At 36.4% G+C, this 21,811-nt stretch overlaps 1 protein-coding gene across 2 annotated transcripts in view; it reads right to left on the bottom strand.

The window, feature by feature from the left end:
- The window catches only part of BARD1 (BRCA1 associated RING domain 1), an 81,615-nt gene that overhangs the window by 58,664 nt on the left and 1,140 nt on the right, over positions 1-21,811 (bottom strand). Inside the window, exons 2-3 of one of the 2 annotated variants that reach the window (XM_032754629.2) lie at positions 11,285-11,341; positions 6,645-6,793 (exon numbers count right to left, since the gene is read on the bottom strand). The exons of the other annotated variant lie outside the window; for it this stretch is intronic. Of the exons in view, the coding sequence (XP_032610520.1) occupies positions 6,645-6,793; positions 11,285-11,341 (206 nt within the window). The remainder of the gene's footprint in view (positions 1-6,644; positions 6,794-11,284; positions 11,342-21,811) is intronic. 2 annotated transcript variants of the gene reach the window in all.

The raw sequence follows: 21,811 nt of genomic DNA, 5'->3' as shown, positions 1-21,811 counted from the left end.
TTCTCATTGTTCAATTCCCGCCTATGAGTGAGAACATGTGGTGTTTGGTTTTTTGTCCTTGCGATAGTTTACTGAGAATGATGTTTTCCAGTTTCATCCATGTCCCTACAAAGGACATGAACTCATCATTTTTTATGGCTGCATAGTATTCCATGGTGTATATGTGCCACATTTTCTTAATCCAGTCTATCGTTGTTGGATATTTGGGTTGGTTCCAACTCTTTGCTATTGTGAATAGTGCCACAATAAACCAGGCTTCTTACAATATGTTTTGTTATTCCTATTTAAAAAAGAAAGAGGAGAAAAGAGAGAGACAAAGAGAGAAAAAGAAACGAACCAAATTTTGTTTTCCTCCTTAAAAATCACTCTTCATTCAAATCGAAAAGAACTCTGCATAAAACTTGACGGACATTACAGAACCAAAGAAAACTTTTAATGGAATGGAGTTCTAAACCTTAGGTACTTTAAGAAGAAAACCAGCGGCCACTAGTCTTATTCCTAAGGGATACAACATCCACCATATAAGAAATAAACATCTGATGTTACAAGGTATTCAATAACGTTTTCAAATGGTGATTATTCTTGAGAACTTTCAATACTTGAGATATAACATTATTTTCATTTTCCTACGTTTTGGGGAATAAATTTCTTTTCAACATTCTCATGTCTTTATTAGCAAAAGAAAAGTACATCATCAATTTTGTTTATTTCCTTTTAGTCATTTTTTATTCACATAGAACAGCTTGTTTTATTGTTTTATCAGCTTAAAATTATTAATACACCAGAAGATTGTTAATGATCATCTCAATTCTTTCAAGTTCAAAATTGCTTTTTCTGCCTATTCTTTCACCTCGTATTTCTTGAGTACAAAAGTCCTATCTTTAAAAATACATTTACCTGGTAAAAGAACCTTAAACAGGTGAGAAGAAATGGGAAACAGGCTTTGAAAAATAAAATAATTAGTACTTAACTCTAGAAATTTCAGACATGATCCCTATCTAGCAAAAGAGTAAAGATTTTCTACTCCAAAGTGTACCATCACTTCCTGCAGATGAAATGGAAGCACTACATTGAAAAGGCAGTAAAATGATAAACCTACTGAAGGCAGGAGTATGTATATGAATGAGGGCAGATTCTTCTACATATACCTTTAAATATCATAGCTGAACATGACCTGGTCCACAAAATGTTATTAAGACAGGATCTTGGAAAGAATCAGAATGACGTATCCATTCACATAGAGACTTTATGTCTAGATTCAACAAGGTCTTTTCTTTGCAGTGGTAAGTAGATTTCAAAACCAAGTCACTTCTGATATAATCTCAAGTCTATAGGAAAGGTCAAATGAAATGTTACCAGGATTACTTTTCAAGAAAGACTCAGGATTACAAAGACATAAAGGTTAATCCTCTGATAGTCTGTAATAACTTGTATTTGACTTTTTTAAATTATTTTTTAACACAGATGACATTTTCAATTAAAACCATGTCAAACTCTGAGGTTCTCAATATTTGAAAAACGTTAAAAATGTAGAATTGAGCTTTTAAAGGAAAATTAAGGCTTATAATATAGCAGCAACATACTCAATTGACTAAAAAACCTCAACTTAAAAAGACAAGAAATTTCATACTCAGCTGTACATATTTCCTACCTTATAAATGAGTAAATGAAGATAATATATTCAATGTAATTGATATGAACACAATTTTACTATTCATCTGGTAATAAAAACTTTACTCAAGAAGATTTTAATTACGTATCTTGCATAACTAAGCAAGGAGCACAACAAAGATGACTGTATATTCTGAATTTTATTAGATATTCTGAATATCTAAGATAATATTCTAAGATAAAACTGTAAAAAGCAAAACACTACTGCTGGAACATAAATCACGTTATTAACAGCTACCAACAATTTTTATGGGTGAATGCTTCTCAGCATGATAAATCATCATATTCATTTCATGAAGAAAAATATTGGTCTTTCCTCTGCACAGAAAATTCCTTAATGATAATATTTAAAAGAATTCTATTCTCTGAATTTCAGAGTACATCACAAAATATTGAGGAACAGAGATGCATGTGTTACTAAGGAGCTGCCTGGCCAAGTTTTTTCTTAAAATTTAATAATCAACTATAGAAAAAAGAGGCAATTAGAAAATGTGATTTAGCTATCATTAATCTACAGGAAAGGATTATAATCATGTACATTGTGTGCCTTTCAAATTATTCTCTATTATAGGTTTAACAACAGAAGCTGAGAAATCTCTTTGACGAACCAGTCTCTTATTAAAAATCAAAGGAAAGTCCTTTGCTACCATCTGTGCAACATTAACGCCTTCACTGAAGAATGATTATTTTGTAAGTCAGGAAGCATTTAGTTCTATTTAAGAAAAACAACAGCAACACAGCTATTCAAACATTCATCTTCCTGTACTATAAAAAAGTCATAGCATATATGAAACACTATGTAATTGTTACAGAAAGACGAGCATCTCTCTGTAAAGCAGAAGATAGAAAAAGAAATTGTAATACTATAAAAGCATAATCAAAGTTTTTTTTTAATGTCACCAACACCAACATGTTTCACAGAACCTGATGAGCACCTGCAAGGTCTGACTTAATATGATAGGGCTGAAGAGAAAAGAAAAACTTTTAAATTTACCTCCATTAGTAAAAAGAAGATCATGTTATAAAGGATAAGGTAAAATTATCCATAAATGGTTGTCAGCAAAATTTGACAGACAATCCTCTTTAAAGTACACTGAACCAAGAAAAATCTGTTCAAGTATTTAGAAGCTCATTTTAGAAAGTATTACTATAAATTAGGCTTCTTTATCTCCAGTATACCATACACGATGTCCATGACTTGACAAGTTCTTCCTAATTGCCCACCTTAATTACAGTAATTATATATATTATAATAAATGCAAGTAACAAGGTTCATTTGAAAGATAAATTGTGAACTACAGGGTTTTTAAAAGAGAAAATGTGAGAGATGTTCACCATTCCACTTAATTCATCATCTTCTACACATGACCATTTAACAGAATTATACAATTTTGGAGTGACAGCTTAGGAATCACTTAATCTAATACCCTTATCCTAATGAGATCATTTTCCAATCTCCTCATTATTATAAAGAAGACCAACTGTCATTTGTCCCCAGCTATCAGTTCCTGGTATATAGTTTACCTTCTAACCTTTTAGTTCTAGAACTACTTACTAGATAATCAATTACCACAAAGGTATTGCATAAAATACACTGAATAGACAAACTACAAAGAAACAAAGGGAAATGTTCCAGAAAAAAATCTCTAATGCCCTTCAAGGCTAGTTTGTTTTGGGAAGAATTTGGGATGAAAAGTTGGGGACTATACCACTTATATTAAAGTAGAAAAAGCTCTGCACCATAGAATTTAGAGATCTGGACAGAAGGTTATAATTCAATATGCTTATACTCTAAATTTATTGTCATTTCCTATCAAAGCAAAGAAAGATATTACCATTATAATTTTTTAAGAAGGCCGATGAATGCATAAATGTTATCATTATGAAATGAATTATTTAAACCAAATTCTAAGAATGTATTTCAAATTATTTTAATTAGGTCAGGCACAATTAGCTCATGCCTGTAATCCCAGCACTCTGGGAGGTGGAGGTGGGAGAATCATTTGAGGCCAGGAGTTCAAGACCAGCCTGGGCAACAGAGCAAGACCCTATCTCTTCCAAAAAAAAAAAAAACTAATTGGCTAGGTGTGTGGTGGTGAGTGCCTGTAGTCCTAGCTACTCAGGAGGCTGAAGTGGGAGGATCTCTTGAACCCAGGAGTTCAAGGCTGCAGTGAGCCATGATGGCCCCACTGCACTCCATCCTGGGCAACAGAGCAAGACACTGTCTGAAAATAAATAAATAAATAAATAATTTTAATTAAGTTTAGTCTCTAGGATATAAATTAGCACTGCCAATTTTTATCCAACTCAATTCAACAAATATAATGAATACCTACACTTCTAACCAAAAAGTGCAAAATAGAAAAACAGTAAGAAATTTACAGCACAACTGCCCTGTGTAGCCTGGGTCCTCAGTTTCCTTACCTACAGAATAACGGGATTAAAGACAATCTTCGTGTTCCTAAATTTCAGATTATGTGTTATCTAAACAGTGAACTTCAACTCAGCTTAATATAAGTAACGTTGAGGACAGCAGTGCTTAAGTCTGGTAAGGACTAAAGTAATTATTCCTAATTATAATAAGGAAAACAAACACAAAATGCCCTTTGGGAAATTAATCAGTAGAATTATCTCTCCAATCTCCAACTCTACTTAGATGAGAAAGACTACATTCTTAAAGGCCTCAGAAACTTGTTCTAAACTCAATTTTCCTAAATATCTTTAATGATGAAATATGAAGAAAGCACTTCATATTCCATAGTCCTCAAGATATAAATGACTCAAACATCACTAGCTAGAATAAAATTTCTGGAAAAGAGTCTTATCTTACTCTTTTTTGCACCCCTATGGTATGCCATAACTGACAGCGGTAAATTCATCAAGGGTTACCCTGCTCTCCATTTATCACCATTAAAAATGTTATACTGTTATAAATTGTGTTCCTCCCCCACCAAAATTCACATGTTGAGGTCCTAACCCCCTAGTAACTTAGAATGTGACTTTACTTGGAAATAAGGTCATCGCAGATGTAACTAGCTAAAATGAAGCGATACTGGAGTAGGGTGGACCCCTAATGCAATATGACACCAGTCCTTTAAAAAGGGGGAGATTTGATACAAATAAGGAGAAAACCATGTAAACATAAAGATGGCCATCTACAAGACAAGGAGACTGGCCTAAAACAGGTTCTGTCTCACAGACCTCAACAAAAAACCAACCTTGCATACACTTTGATCTCAGACTTCCAGTGTCTGGAATTGTGAGACAATAAATTCCTGTTGTTTAAGCCACTCAGTTTGTGATACTTTGTTACAGCAGTTCTAGCGAATGAATACATTACTATACAGCAACTGGTGAAGAACGAAATCAAAACATCATCATAGCCACAAATCCCAAAGTAGCACTCCAAATTTCAATGCAAAGCCAATAATCCTAACAGACCACACACTCCTAAGAATCTAACGAAAGTCATTTACACACAAACATGAACGGTTTTCATACTGCACCATTAACTCAAGAAACTCACTGAACTCTTACCCACTTCAACTCTGAACACTGCCAAAGGTGCATGGGCCCTTGATTAAGAACCCCTGCACTGACCCTTGGTAACTATGTGGGGAGAGAAAGCTAGATCACACACCAATCTCTTTTAACTAGAAAATAAACACTGTCAGTACTGTCTTTGAATAGGAAGAGTTCAGATGAACTAATGACAGAATTTTTCTTCAGTGTGTTCTTAAAAAGGTTTACAACTACGATATCATTTTTTAAAAAGGGAAACTTTTAAAAATGTGTGTGTATAGTTACATCTGAAAGTAAGAAAAACTTCTGCACTACAGCACATTTTATCATAAAAGAATAGAGTTGAATACAATGACGCAGATAACTAGCCGAAGGAAAATTTTCATAGGTATAGACTAATGTAAGTTCTAATTCTTAAAATATGGACCTGTGGTAAGACTCGAAGTTTTTGCCACATTTCTTTACTTTGTACAATCAACTTCATCTTTAGTAGCTGACAATAAGACATCATGGCAGGATTCTAAGAATAAAAGATTTAAAAATAGAAATCTAACAATTTTATACGAGCATTAGCAATCATCCATGGCATCCTGCCAGTCAAGAACAGGTTCTTCTACAAACACACACTAAAATAGCATGATCTGGTCAATAAGAAGACAACTCTACTATCCAATTATGAAGATACAAAACACTTTACATTCTTTCCACAGTTAATTAGTTCTCAGCAGAAAGCACAATGGAAAGATATATAGTTAATACACAGAGTCTAAGGACAATTTGAAAAACGTTAACCCCCACTTAAATAGAAAAGAAAATGAATATTAGATTTCTGCTCTTTCAAAATGTGCTCATCTAATTAATTCAGTCTAGAAAAGTGATCCATGGAAAAATGTTGTATTCTATCTTGGGAAAGTGTATTTAAGTGAGTTAAGTGCTATTAAGGCCAAAATCACTATTCCATATATATTCCACAGAAGTTATCATAAATGTAAAAAGCAGGCAGTGTAAAACAGCAAAAAAGTTCCTGGATTTACAGTCAGAAATGGGCTTTATTTCTCCAGCTTCTAGTACTAAGTACACATGTGGCTGTAGGCAAGGTTATTTCACCTCTCTGGACCTTCATTTCTCAACTATAAAACAAGGGCATTAGACTTTAATTATCTCTACGGTTCCTGTCATTTCTCAAAATGATCTTCCAAAAAACCACCGGGTGTGGTGTCACATGCATGTACCAGGGAGGCTGAGGTGGGGGGAATCCCTTGAGTGCAGGAGTTCAAGTCCGGCTTGGACAACACAGAGAGATTCCACGGCTATTAAAAAAAAAAAAAAAAAAAAAACTACAGATTTTAAAATCTGAAATATGTACTTCAGAATTCCAGATAGATGTTTTATATACTTTATGAATATGAATTCATCAGTTTTTAACTAAGAGAGATAGGGATAGTTCTTACCTGAGAGCTTATTGTCATGTAGCAAATTTCGAAGCTTACTACAAAGTTGAATCATGCTGTCCAGTTGTCTATTTATCTTCACGTCTTGTATCCAGGCCGGAGTGTAACACACTGGACATCCAGTTCCAATGCAGTCACTTACACAATTACTTTAAAAGAATTAAAAAAAGAAAAAATCAACCCATTCAGCAGAATCTAAATTCCAAAAACTAAACAGTTTGAACAGAAATGGAGCAGAGGTTATTCTAACATACAGTGGTCAATTGTAATATCCTTGTTAAATACTGTTTTAAAGAGTAAATACACACATCAAATCTAAAGTTGCTCATGTAATTTGCAATGAAGAGACTTTACTTAGCCTGATATTAGTCCGCATAATTTTTCCTACAAATAAATCTGTAGCTTCTAAAGGTTACAGAGATGTAACAGAAAGATAGAATGCCTAATGCATAGTAGTCGTGCATCCTAACTTTTTCTATCTTAACATTCCATGAAAATACCTACAACTACTGCAGAGACTGGGAAAGACCTTTTGTTTTGTTTTGGGACTAGTATCTCAAGGCTTTAAAGTAGCTTTTGGGAAAAGATCTTTGACTCTTTCGGACAATTTTAAAACCTATAGACTCAATTACCTGGGTTATCTAGGCACTAAAGTTTCAGAGTTAGAAGAGTTTTTCTAATTTGGGGGTTTACAGACCTTTTGCAAATCTGATGAAAATCTATACATACTCATGTAAAAAGAGGGATTCACGATCCCCCCCCACAAGCCCATCTGTGAATTCCAGAATAAGAATTCTATAAATCTCCTCCTTCATTGGCCTCACCAGATGGGTTCCAGTAGGACTGAGTAAGTAATGTAACAGTTGAAAAGCCACATCTTCCCCAAGTACCACAGGACATTCCTTGTCACAGGACCCTGTAACCCATATCAGAGCTGGAAGAGACTTTTGGGATCATCTAATTCAAAAAATGTCACTGGGGTCAATAAATGTCAACTTTCTTTAGCAAAGGATCTTCTGTACATTTGTTTGCTAGTAGTTAAGAACTCTAACTTGGAACCCCAACACAAAAAAAATATGTAAAACTGATTACTCATGCAATTTAAATCATTTGTGCAATACTTAATTATCAGTAAAATACAACCTGAAATCAATTCATCAAGAACTACCACCTCATTTTTGGATGAAGAAAATGAGATTCAGTTATTTAAGTTACTTGTCCAGCACTGTACTAGTACTCAGAATAGACTAGTATTTTATATATTCTGTAACATTTTATAAACTATTCCCAAATTATTTTATATACATTAATTCGGAATTCTGAAAAAATGTCATTTTTCAGTGGATCTGTATAGCTCAGCGACTGAATAGTTCTCAAATGACCCGTGTGTTATGTCATAAAATCACACTGAGTAAAAGATAAATTCAAAGTACTAGATAAAACAATGAAATTTCATGTAACAGAGTATAAAAATTTACTGATATAGTTTCAGATTCCACACTGTGATGAACCTAAAGAAAACAGCACCTGTTGGCCAGGCATGGTGATTCATTCCTGTAATCTCAGCACTTTGGGAGGCCCAGTCAGGAGAATTGCCTGAGCCCAGGAGTTCAAGACCATCCTGGGCAACATGGCAAAACCTTGTCTCTGCAAAAAACTACAAAAATTAGCCAGGCGTGGTGGGGCGCACCTGTAGTCTCAGCTACTCAGAAAGTGAGATTGGATGATCACCTGAGCCGAGAAGTTGAGGCTGTAGTGAGCCATGATCACGCCACTGCACTCCAGCCTGAGTGACAGAGTGAGACTCTTGTCTTCACAAAAATAAAAAATAAAAAAGCCCTTGTCAAGTTTTGGTGTACTATTAAAGAAGAATAGCCACAATTATCTAAAAAAGCTACTGAAAATACTTCAATACTTCCTCCAACTACAATTATGTATAAAGCCAGATTTTCTTCAATCAAAAAAATATCACAATAGACTGAATATATAAGTTGAGAATGTAGCTGTTTTCTATTCAGCAAGACAGATTTGCAAAAATGTACAACCGTGCCACTCTATTTTTTTCTTTGATTTGTAAAATTGTTATTTTTCCTTACAAAGTATTATTTGTGTTTGTATTAATGGGTTTATTATTTTTAATTCTTTTTTTAAAAAGTCTCAGTTTTGTATGGTAAATGCATGAACACACAAAAGCTCTTTACGGTTCTCAATTCTGAAGAATGCAAAGTGGTGTGAGACCAAAACGTCTGAGCACCCCCGCCACATGTCTTAAATTGTATCTTAAAGAGTAGATGAATTACTTTTATCAGTTGAACTGAGCTATGTCAAAATCATTTTAAAACCTCATTGCTGAGCAGTTTTAACTCAAAATCTGCAAGAATAAAAACAGCTACCATAATTTTTGGCATTATATAATCAAAACAAATCAAAACTGCACTGAATGAATTCTTTCTTATGCTCATGTCATATACAGATAATCATTTTCTCTTTTAAGATGTTCTTATGTCTCAACCTTTTATTGGCTGTTTTAAGTCACAGAGTCCTTTAGGATCTGATTAAACGTATGGATCCCCCACCCCACCACACACATAAACCAACTTTGCACAAAATGTCATGGAGTTCATTATGCTCTAGCAGCTTTGTGACTGACCTATCGTATACAGTGAGCAAACCCATCATCCGTCAGCTGAAACAAAATACATCTGCTTGCTACAGAGTGGGGACAGGGAGTGGGCATCATTTCGTAAGCAGATCCATGGGAGGCATTTTGGAGGCAGTGACATTTCAGCTGATATATAACTGGTAAAAAGTAAGCCTCACAGAAATCTGGCATGAGTACATTTCACGTGGAAGAAATAGCAAGTGCCAAAGTCCTGGGGCGGGAGTGAACTTGGTGTACTGAATGAACTAAAAGGAGAAGAAGTGCTGGAACAGTGTGAGCCACAGGTAAATGACGTCCAAGAGGCAGACACGGTCTAGGTCCCATACAGGGTTTTGCAGACCAGAGGGCAGAGTTTGGATTTTATTCTAACTGCAATAGGAAGCCACTAAAGAGTTTAAGCAGGGTAATGATATGGATGTTATCGAGATTTTTCAAAGATCACTGTCAAGAATGTAGAAAATGAGGAAGGGGTGATGATGCCAAAAAGGGAAGACCAGCTATGAACCCATCACAATAGTATGAGCAGAGATAATACAATGATGGCCTGGAACAAACTACAAACTGTAGAAAATTCAGAAAAAAAGGTGGGAAAATTCAAGATTCAGGACACATTTTGAGGCAGAACTGACAGAACTTAGTGATGTGGGATAAGCAACCTAGCAGTAACTGGTACCATTTATTGTGATGAAGATTACCCAGGCAGGAAAAGCCTGAAGAGGAGGATGATCAAGAGGTCAGCTCTGAACATACCAACTTTAAGATGCCTTTTCTTTCGTCATCCAAACAGACGTATCTGGTAGGCAACAGGTACCATCTCCTACCCCCTCATCCTCCTGCTGGATATCCCTCATATAACAGATCTGTTTTTCCAGAAACAAAATTGGGACCCAAAACATAGCTGTCTCCCAGACAACCTTAGCCCTTGAAGTAATACACAAGGTTATTTTCATATATGCTCAAATTTCCGAATGTAGTTTGTTCATGCCAGACAGTAACATACTCATAACTGGAAATAATTAAAAGATTAATTCAAAGGAGACTATATTTTCCCTGTCTCATAGGCAATTAAACTAAGACACTTAATCCCTCAACTGATTTCTCCTGAACAAGAAATAAGAGATAAAAATCTAATCTTCTGACCTATAAGCCAGGGCTGTCACATGGGTACAATTTCACAATAACTGGTATGCATTGAATTGTGTCCCCCAAAAAGATGTTTGAGTCTTCACCCCTCAGTTACTGTGAATGTGACCTAATTTGGAAACAGGGGCTCTAGATGATCAAGTTAAGATGAGATCATTAGGGTGAGCCCTTATCCAATATAACTGGTATTCTTATTAAAAAGGGAAATTTGACACAGAGAGAAGCATGCACTCAAGGAAAAATGCCAGGTGTACACGAAAGCAAAGACCAGAGTGATGCATCTCCAAGTCAAGGAACAACGAAGATTGCTAGGGGAAAGGCATGGAGGAGATTCTCCCTCGCAGCCCACAGAAGGAACCAACCCTGTCATCATCTTGATCTTAGACTCCTAGCCTACAGAACTAGAGAGACAATACATTTCTGTTGTTCTAAGCCACCCAGTTTTTGGTTCTTTGCTATGGCAGCCTTAGGAAACTAATATAATAACTATAAAAACTATACTTTCATAATTTTGAGTCTAAATTCAAAACTTAACCGGAAATTTTAAAAACACCTATTTGGATTATATAAAAGGTATTAATTTTTTTCCTCAAATTTGGCAAAGCTGTCTACTAAGCTTTGTAACTTTGAACAAGTCATCCTCTTTGAGCTTTGGTTTTCTTATTTGTAAATTAACACAGTTTTAAAGATCAAACTAAGATAACATACAGTAGGTTACTTTGCAGACTTTGAAAGTTACACAAACATCAAGTACCATTATTATCAACAAGATTACATGATTGTTATCTAGTAAAAAACATAGTTGTACTATATACATCAAGCCATAATTACTTACCTACAGAAGATGTGCTCACATCCTCCTAAGCAAACAGGCTGTCTCAGAATGTCAGTGCTGTTTGAAGAAATTAAAACAATCAAGACTTGAGTTATTGTTAGATAAACATTTCACACCCAATATTTCATCCGAGACTCAACACTACCATATTCCTCACTTTCTCAAAGCAGAAGTTATTAAGGATGTATTTATCTGAAAGGCTGTAACTCCCTGGTTAAATATTATACCATAACATACCTGCTGATTTTAAATAGTAACTACCAAACTCAGTACAAGTTATAATACATTTTAAAATGTGTTTTCTAGAAAGTTGGAGAAAAGAACAATTTTGGTCAAGTATCTCTAAACCTCTTAAGGCAAAACCAACTACTGGCTGCTTCTTTCAACTACTAAGGTGGATCTTCCCCTGATGATTCAAAGTGTAGACCATATACCTCAAAATGTGACCCACACATAGAATGACCATATTGTCCAAATGAGAAAACTTCTGAGAGTGAAGAGGAGTGATAATTGAATAGGATGCTGGGACAACAGGAATAAACCAGGACTGCCCCAGACAAACCAGGATATCTAGTCATTTTGACCTTAAGAATCCAGGGTTTCCCATTTGAAAAAACACCTGTTTCTTACTACTGTAAAGTAGCCATCAATTTTTCACAGATACATTGTGAAAAATGCAGCCATTCTTTCAGTTCACAGAAAGTTAATTGTTCTTTAAGCAAATGTAAACAGAAATCTGAATCAGATTGGCAGTCTGTCTGCAGACAGAATGAAGTTCCCTGCAGTGAGCAAAGAGACACAGAAACAAAATATTCCTAATATTGTCCATCAAAATACCTGCTACATTTGTTAATCCTAAGAAGGTAATAATACTAATAAATACACGCCAAGACATTATACTCAGTGGATGTAATGTACCCAGAGAAGTAAAGCCTTTTAAATGATGAGCACTTTTTGTGCTTGGTTTATTATACTAACTCTAAAACCTTTAGATATTTACACCATTATTATCAAATTACTTCTGTACACATACCACATATCAATAAAAACAATTCTTCACATTTCTTGAAAGATGGAAAGTATCACACTGCACATCTTAATAGATATGAACATTCAAGTGAAATTGAGCTTTTCAGAAAGATTGCTAAAAACAGAGTACACACCCACAATGTTATTCTCAAGATACTGAAAATGGTGCTCACTGACATTACAAAACCTATTACTTTTTAAAAACTCACCATGTCTGATTTTTGTATCACAGTATGTAAAACGTACTGATAAAAATATGACTTGTGACTCTGCCAATTAACATGATCTCTTTCAACATTCATACTGTGCCTATAATTTTTGTTATTTGACCTACCAAACCTAACCTCCTTTTCCCCATCAAGTGTACTGAATTCTATTTCGTGGCAAGCTCCTCCTATTATAATATCCTTCCTTTATCTCTTTTATTACACCACCCTGGCCAACCCTCCACCTTCAGGTTGCTCTCTACCTTGAAAGAAGTCCATTCAGTTTCCTAGCACCTTGGATTCCCTATCCAGCCCAGGCCAGAGTTAACTATTTCCAAGCCACCTTCACCACTACCTAATTGTGCTGACCTCTTAGACACTCATGGATGCCAATCTATAATGCTATAAAGGCCCCAGAGTCTACTTCTTCCCTGCCCACTCAGGCTGTGAATGACCACTATTTAAAAAAAAAAAAAAAAAAAAAAAAAGGAAAGAAAGATGTATAAACTTCTCTGTATAAATTCATTTGGTAGCAACCAGGTACTGAGGCTCATGCCTGTAATCCCAGCACTTTGGGAGGCCAAGGCGAAAGGATCACTTGAGGCCAGGAGCTCGACCAGCCTGGGCAACATGGTGAAACCCTGTCTCTACTAAAAATACTAAAATTAACCAGGTGTGGTGGTGCATGCCTGTAATGCCAACAACTTGGGAGGCTGAGGCACAAGAATCATTTGAACCTGGAAGGTGGAGGTTGCACTGAGCCAAGATTGAGCCACTGCACTCCAGACTGGGTGACAGAGCGAGATCCTGTATCAAAAATAAAAAAATAAAATTTAAAAAATATAAAAATTAGCCAGGCATGGTAGTGCACACCTGTAATCACAGCAACTTGGGAGGCTGAGGCACAAGAATCACTTGAACCCAGGAGGCACAGGTTGAGGTGAGCCGAGATTACACCCCTGCACTCCAGCCTGGGTGACAGCCAGACCCTGTCTCAAAAATATAAAATAAAATAAAGACATAAAATTTATCTGGTAGCCTCTTCATTTTTGTATCTCTACCAAAGTCATGTATTCGATATTCTGTAAGTAAACAAACGAATAGATGGTTATTCAAAACAATCTCTATGCTTCCTCATCTCATTAACTTTACTGGAATTTAATGGTGTAAGTTTTTTAACACCTAAATACATTTTTATCTCTTCACCAATCATCTTACCCCTTCCTAGAGTCTAAGAGGAAAATTCTATCTCCTTTAGTCACTCTTCCTAAAATGTGCTACTCTATCTCTAGTTGCCATATCTTTCCTGCCTCCCAAAGCACTAGATCATTCATAATAGTTGCCTTTCTTCTCTCATTTGCATCTACACATGAACAGGTAATCTCTCCTTTGACGCAGAAAAGCACTGTTTTGATCATAACTCCCATTTTATCTTCTGCTCCATCTCTTCCCTTTCTTGAACAGATAAAAGTTCTTAAATGAGTGCTCCGTACCAGCTACGCCCATCTCCTCACCTTCCTAGCTTTAACTCCCTCCACTCTGCTGAAACTGTTTTCCAAAGCATTTTTGGTCCCCTTCTCTCTGACCACTCTGGGAAATAGCACTTATCTCATCTTCTTTCCTGAAACCTTTCCTTCCACTGCATTTTAATATTTTTATACACATTGATCTGCCTATTTCAGCATTTCCTTAGCTGCTTTTCCTACCTCTCCACGTAGGCATACCCCTAGGATGCAGTCCATAGCCTTCTGGCTTTCTTTGGCAATACTTGACTCAATGCCTTGATTCTGTTTCTCAACTTTCAATTTCCTTCCTAAGATGACTGAACTCTTTAGCTATAGTTCTTAACCTTCACTCTAGCAATAAGATGCTATCACATATTAGTAATGATTTAACATGTGGGAATAACTGATCAATTGTACTATTTATTCTAATTAGTGAGTTAGAATATATATTTGTGTTGCTGTTAACAGATAAGGAAAGACAATGGAAATGTGAATGAGAACTATGTGCACTCGTGTGTATTGGGGGAGGGAACAAGAAGGAAGTGTGTTAGCCAAGCTGAGAGAGAAGGGAGTGCCAAATTCAGCGGCACATGCCTGCAATCCCAGCTACTCAGGAGGCTGAGGCAGGAGGATTGCTTGAGCCCAGGAGTTCAAGGCTATAGCATGCCATGATCATGCCTGTGAATAGCCACTGCGCTCCAGCCTGGACAACACAGCAAGAACATGTATCTTTAGAAAAATTTTTTTTTAACAATTATTACAACTAGGAGATACCTATCAAGAATATAAATGCATCCAACTTTAACTCGGCTATTCCACTGCCAGGAATTTATCCTTCAGCAACACTAGATACTTGCAAAAATGAAACTTTCAAACATCGAAGACATCTAGACAAGATTCTAAAACCTTCCAGCGATTAAGAAATAATAAAATTAAATGTCATACTTTTTTTAAAAAAAGGAATCAGGATAGCATAAGACTTCTCAAGGGTAGTAAGAGATGCTACAGAACTGTGGAACGAGGTCTTCAAAATAATTATTGAAAATTATTTTGTACTTTGAATTCTACATCCACTAACTTCCATTGTCAAAGTTAACAGTAGTAAGAAAATTCATCTTTGAGAATAGTTAGGAAGTTAATAACGTCTAAAATGGAAAAAAAAAGAAATAACAATATAAACATATTTGGAAATGTAGAGGTACATGCTTGTAAAACTAAAAAAAAAGACAAAAGATGTTTCTGATGCATAGAACTCGGGGTGATGGATGAAGCAAAGAATGTTTTCATTAATAGTCTGTCCTATTGACTCTGTCAACTATGTTCATGTATAACTTTATTTAAAAATATTTTAAATGTAAAGGCACATGACATCAGTATCACTCCAGCACTGCTTGTTACAGCAAAAGACCACAAACAACCTAAATTTTTCCAATAAGGAAATGGTTAAATGAATCATGCAACTACGTGGTGTTTAGTATCTGCTTATCTGAGGCAGTACAATGCTTACATGAACACAGAACCTCTTGAAGGATACACAAGAAACTGATAATTATAAGTTACTGAGGAAGATTCACACTTATCTGTCATGCATTTAACAAATACTGAATGGCTATATACTGTTATTTTAATTCTTTTCACATACTGTTTACCATTTAAAAAAAATTACTATTAAAAAGTTCTTCACAATCTGTAACACCTAAGCCATGCAACCTTTTCTCTCATTGCTCCTCAACAAAAACTGCTGTGGTCAGGCCAGTGTCTCTTACAACTATAATTAGCCTATGTCCAACTCTTAGATTTTAGTCTCAGCCATCACTTCTGCAAAATGCATGCCATGTAACATCTAAAGAACAAAGTTGACTGTGTTCCACTCTTTCTAATGGACTTATAATCTGGCCGATTAATTATGTAAATCAAATTAACATGACTTAAAAGATGTACAAAATGCTCTAAAGTTACAAAGAAGAGAGCATCTAGTTGGGGCTCTGGGATTCAATGTTGAAAACCAAATATTTGGCGGTGGGGGGTGGGGGTTGTTTTTGTTTTTTTGAAACAAGATCTTGCTCTGTTGTCCAGGCTGGAGTACAGTGGCATGATCACAGCTCACTGAGCTTTGAACTCCTGAGCTGAAGAAATCCTCCCATTTCAGCCTCCCACATAGCTGAGACTACAGGTGCACACCACCATACCTGGCTAATTTTTTGTAGAGGTGGGGTTTCGCCATGTTGCCCAGGCTTGAAAACTAAATATTTTGTACAGATGATCCCTGACTTACAATGGTTCGACTCACAATTTTTCAGCTTTATTATCCTGCAAATGTAATACACATTCAATAGAAACCACACTTTGAATTTTGATCTTTTCTCAGGCTAGCAATATGCAGTACAATGCTGGGCCATAGCAGGAAGTCATTCTGTTTTTCACTTTTAGTATGGTATTCAATAAATTACACGAGCTATTAAACACTGTATTATAAAATAGGCTTTGTGTTAGATGAATTAACCCAACTGGGCTAATGTTAGTGTTCTGGGCACGTTTAAGGTAGGCTGGGCTATGCTATGATGTTTGGTAGGTTATATATATTAAATATATTTTCGACATACAATATTTTTAACTTACAATGGGTTGATCTAGACACAACCCCATCTCAAGTTCAGGAGCATCTGTATTTTAACTTCCTGATTTTCTATTTTTCTTGTCTTGAAATTAGACTCCAGCCCTACAGACAAGAGATCTTAACTTTCATTTTGTCTGAGCTCCCCAACCCACCATTACCTACCTAGCATGGTGCTAGATTAACGGCAGGATTTCAGTAAGTTCTTAAGTGAATGAACCAAATGGAAGCCTATATACAAAAATGCATTTGTATTAACAATTCCATTTTATCCTTACCCTATTTTCTGTTTGATATACATATATATTAGATAGAAAAAATCCACACAAACAAGAAAAGACATTTGCATGGTAACAGGATTTCTGTACCTTGAAAATTCAGCTACTCTACTTTTTCCCCATCTACAGTCATACTTCTGTAACTTTACATGTAGTTGATTTAGAAAGATCAGTGCTGTCAGAGGATAACTTGGGGAAGAATTAAGTAGTGAGAACAATTTTTTTTTAAAGAAGTTCTTATTGATATAAAATTTTCCTCGAAAAGAAAAAAAGGAAGGTAAATTCATCTGAGATTATAATACCAAGGCAGATCTATTTCTTCATAGAATGGCTCCCCTCTATCTCCATGAAATATCAACTGCTATTTAATATTAGGCAAGACAGCTCCCACAATGCTCTTACATTTTAAAGAATCCTCAAGGTAATTTTAACGTGGGGACCAACATGTTGAACATCTAAATGTGCAGGCTCACCAAGCCAATTAAACAATTTTTCTTGTGTTTATCTTTAGAAGAATAAAGTGTTTAACAAGTAAAGTATATGGATAATGACATAGAACCTATAGGGGATTCTTAGTGATTCATGTAAATTAACTAGGTCTTCTGGTATTACCACTTGCAAAGGCCCTTCAAATGTGATCCGACCTTAACTTAAGTTCTTTCATATATTAATTTAACACACACTAAGAAACTATGTGTCTGGCATTGTGGCTACAAACGTGAACCTAGTTTTACTAAATATATAACCGAAGGAGACAGACATTACTCAAAATATTCCATAAATAAATAAATCTCACAAATAAATTCTAAGTTGGAAGATACGATACAAGCTGAACACCAACGATTTGTGCCTTTTCTGTACGTATGTTAAACTTCATCCAGTGGACACAAATAACTACGAAGTCCGCAAACTGAAAAGAACTTTACAAATCAACGAGTCCACTTTCCTCATTTTATAGATGAGGAACCAGAGTCCAGGAAAGCTACACAAATTGCTCTCTTTAGGAAGTTAACTATGTAAACCAACTGAGTACTCTGTTGTTAGGCTACTAATCACTGATTCGACCCTGTCTTAACTCTCTGTTCACCTGACCCAGTCCCCCTTTATCCTACAATTCTTTATAGTTAGTTATTTGCAAATAACACCCACCACCCCAGCTCCCCGCAACCTGGCTCCATTTTAAAAATCTATTCATATCTAGGCCTGGCGTGGTGGCTCACGCCTGTAATCCTAGCACTTTGGGAGGCCAAGGAGTGCGGATCACAAGGTCAGGAGTTCGAGAGCAGCCTGAACAACATGGTGAAACCCCGTGTCTACTAAAAATACAAAAATTAGCCGGGTGTGGTGGCACTCACCTGTAATCCCAGCTACTCAGGAGGCTGAGGCAGGAGAATCACTTGAACCTGGCAGGCGGAGGGTGCAGTGAGCCGAGATCACGCCACTGCACTCCAGCCTCAGAGACAGAGGGAGACTGTCTCAGAAAAAAAAAATCTATTCATATCTCAATTTAAAAGCCCATGAAGCTTCCTTCCACTGGCCCTACCCAAGTACTCTTCTCAGCACTATGTCGACCTGCACGACAATTTACCCTGAACTTGTATATATTTTATCCCTTATAATTAAGCATACACTCCTTAAGGGTAGAAGTAGAAAATGCATCACCTTATCACCCCTTAAGAAGTGACTCAGTGATTTCTTGTTATTCTAATGAATAACCAGTGCCAGGGAGAAATCATTCCATTTGGGGATCACTGCTCTGTGAGAATGCCTCTGAACATTCATTCAAAACTCATGAAGAAAGGCAAAAGCTGAAACTGCAGTCAGAAAACCTATCCTTTATTTCACAAATATTCATATAGTATTTAGTACATAACAGACACTGCTCAAGGCATCTTATGAATATCAACTCATTTTTTGCAGATGAAGAAAAGAAAGCATAAAAAGATAAAATAACCTAAATAATGGAGCCAGGATTTGAACCCAGGGAATCTGACTCCAGATTCCACGCATTTAACATCTACTCTATGCTGCCTCAAAGTATGAGAGAATTCAAAATTAAGCTTGATCACCTCTTAAACAATAACTCAGAAAAAAAAAATACCTATCATAAAGGTTAAAAGATTACTAACTTTTCATAAAAAGTTGATTAAAATGGCCCAAGTTACAATTGTCATAGATGCCTAATCCCACTCTCACCCTCAAAAATATGCCAAGAGGTACCTATTAATTCACAAAACAGTATTATATGACACCTGGGGCTTCTACACTGCAGCTCCTATTATTATTTCCTGCTTCCTTTAGCAACACAGTATTACTGTGCTTTCTGCCAGCCTCTCAAATAACATGCTCTTCCTGTCTCATTTTTCCAAATCCTTAAATAGCTTCTTTCTGGTTGTGAGGCTTGGTCCTAATACAAATGTCACATCTGGCCTCTTGAACACTTTCATCGGCTTCACCTTGAAGCCATATTCATGTTAAAGGTCAAGAAAGGATGCCCGGTTATGTACCAATCCACCCTCACCAGCAAGTAATGCCTGCTGCAAAACAGATCCATGAGCAACACAAGACAGATGTCAGCTGCAAGCTGAATGTGAGGGTAATCGGGGTAATCACTGGCCCACTGGGTAGAACTCTGAAACTCTGTAAAAGGACATACTGACACAATTTCAAATAATATGACACCGCTTTGAATGGAGGGTAGCAAATGTAAGAAGCAGACCATTCTGAGTTGCTCCTTGCCAGCAACGTCAGGTGGCTACCAGGGCAAAGGCAGAGGTAGGAAGAATGCTTTTCCTCCTTGAGTAAGGTGCAGCTGGTCATGCTTTTTTCAGTATAGATAGTGCCAAAGTTGCAGAGACATCTACAGAGGAAAGCAAAATCATTTCTAAATATTAAAGCCCATGTATAGGCCAGGCATGGTGGCTCATACCTGTAATCCCAGCACTTTGGGAAGCTGAAGTAGGCAGATCACTTGAGGTCAGGAGTTGGAGACCAGCCTGGCCAACATGATGAAATCCCGTCTCTAGTAAAAATACAAAAATTAGCTGGGCATGGTTGCATGCACCTGTAGTTCCAGCTATTCAGTGGGGCTGAGTTCCTCAGACTCAGGAGGCTGAGGCAAGAGAATTGCTCGAACCCAGGGGATGGAGGTTGCAGTGAGCTGAAATCATGCCACTGCACTCTACCTTGGGTGACAGAGTGAAACTTTGTCTAAAAAAAAAAAAAAAAAAAAAAGGCAGCCCATGTGATATAAAATTGTCTACCAAAAAGGATTTTTAAACCTAAGACATTAAGTTTATCAAGACTTTATCGACAGTTTAGCAACTATTGCCTGTGGGCCAAACCAAGCCAGCAGCCTGTTTCTGTACAGCCCTTAAGGAAAGAATGGTTTTCACATTTTTAAGGGAAGTAAAAATAAATAAGAACAAAAACTATTTGTGGGCAGAAAGGCCTAAAATATTAATTATCTGGCCCTTTACTGAAAAAATTTGCAGACCCCTATGTGAAAACATGCAGTCTAAGAGTTAAGATTCAGTTCATCCATAGAGGTTCAGAAATAAACTTAAAAAAAAAAAAAAATCAATGGCATTCAATAGCATTCTCTAGTCAAATGGATGAGCCATGCTAAAAGTCTGGGCCTAGTTACTGATGTCTGCTTACACTCCTTTGCCTCTTACTGTCTACTCACTTCAGTTAGAAACTGGAAAAATATTTGGTAGGGGATAAAAAGTGAAACCGGCTTTGTTATTTTTCAGGACAACATATATTCATATATATTATCTATTTTGTCTCTCCCAAATCATGTAGCAAGCAAACACTACATTCTTTTAGATTAAGACACACATTATTTATCATTTATTCTATCACAACCACCAAACTCAATACTTTATATACATGTAAAATTTCATTTTGTCTCTTCCATATAAGCTCCCTAAGGGCTGGAATTTATTGTCTGCTTTGTTCACTAACAAATCCCCCAATACCCAGATAGGGTCTGGCACATTATGGGTGCTCAATAAATTTATGATTATTAATGAATCCTCACAAGAAAATAAGCTAATCATTAGTATTACTCATATGCGGAAAATTAGGCCCAGAGAGATGAATAACTTGGCCTACTCAATAGTGTCAAAGCTAGAACCTGAACTCAGGCATTCTGACTACAGTCTAAGTGAAGCCCTATGCTTCCATACAGGTATGTGCCAACGGGATGTCTAACTTTCGTTGGACTATTAAGGTGTGAACTATAATGCTTCTATTATTGCAACTAGCAGTGCCAGTTTTAAATTTCCTATTCTCAGGTGACCCATGTGCTACAGGAAAACAAACACACAACTCAATGTCTTCATGTACTCATTTTTCTAAGTGAGTGTCACTTTTCTAAGAAGTGCAATGTCATTTTGTCACAGATATTAAAAGTTTTCGTCAAAGAAAATATAAGTGCAAAACTCTGACAGTTAAGTCCTTTTCATTTTTAAAGAAAAAGTTTGGCTGGGCACGGTGGCTCACGCCTGTAATCCCAGCACTTTGGGAGGCAGAGGCAGGCGGATCACGAGGTCAGGAGATGAAGACCATCCTGGCTAACACAGTGAAACCCCATCTCTACTAAAAATACAAAAAATTAGCTGGGCATGGTGGCGGGCGCCTGTAGTCCCAGCTACTTGGGAGACTGAGGCAGGAGGATGGCGTGAACCCGGGAGGCGGAGCTTGCAATGAGCCAAGATCTTGCCACTGCACTCCAGCCTGGGCGACAGAGCGAGACTCCGTCTCAAAAAAAGAAAGAAAAGAAAAAGTTGTGTTACTTATAATTTATGCGACTAAGTAACTTAAGAAATCAAAAGGGAAAAAAAGTCCAAAAAGGATATAAACTTTTGACAGCTACCAATAACAAAAAA

Source organism: Hylobates moloch, unplaced genomic scaffold (genome assembly GCF_009828535.3).
Source record: "Hylobates moloch isolate HMO894 unplaced genomic scaffold, HMol_V3 SCAFFOLD_1, whole genome shotgun sequence".
NCBI lineage: Eukaryota > Metazoa > Chordata > Mammalia > Primates > Hylobatidae > Hylobates > Hylobates moloch.
This window is presented reverse-complemented; position numbering and strand designations above follow the sequence as displayed.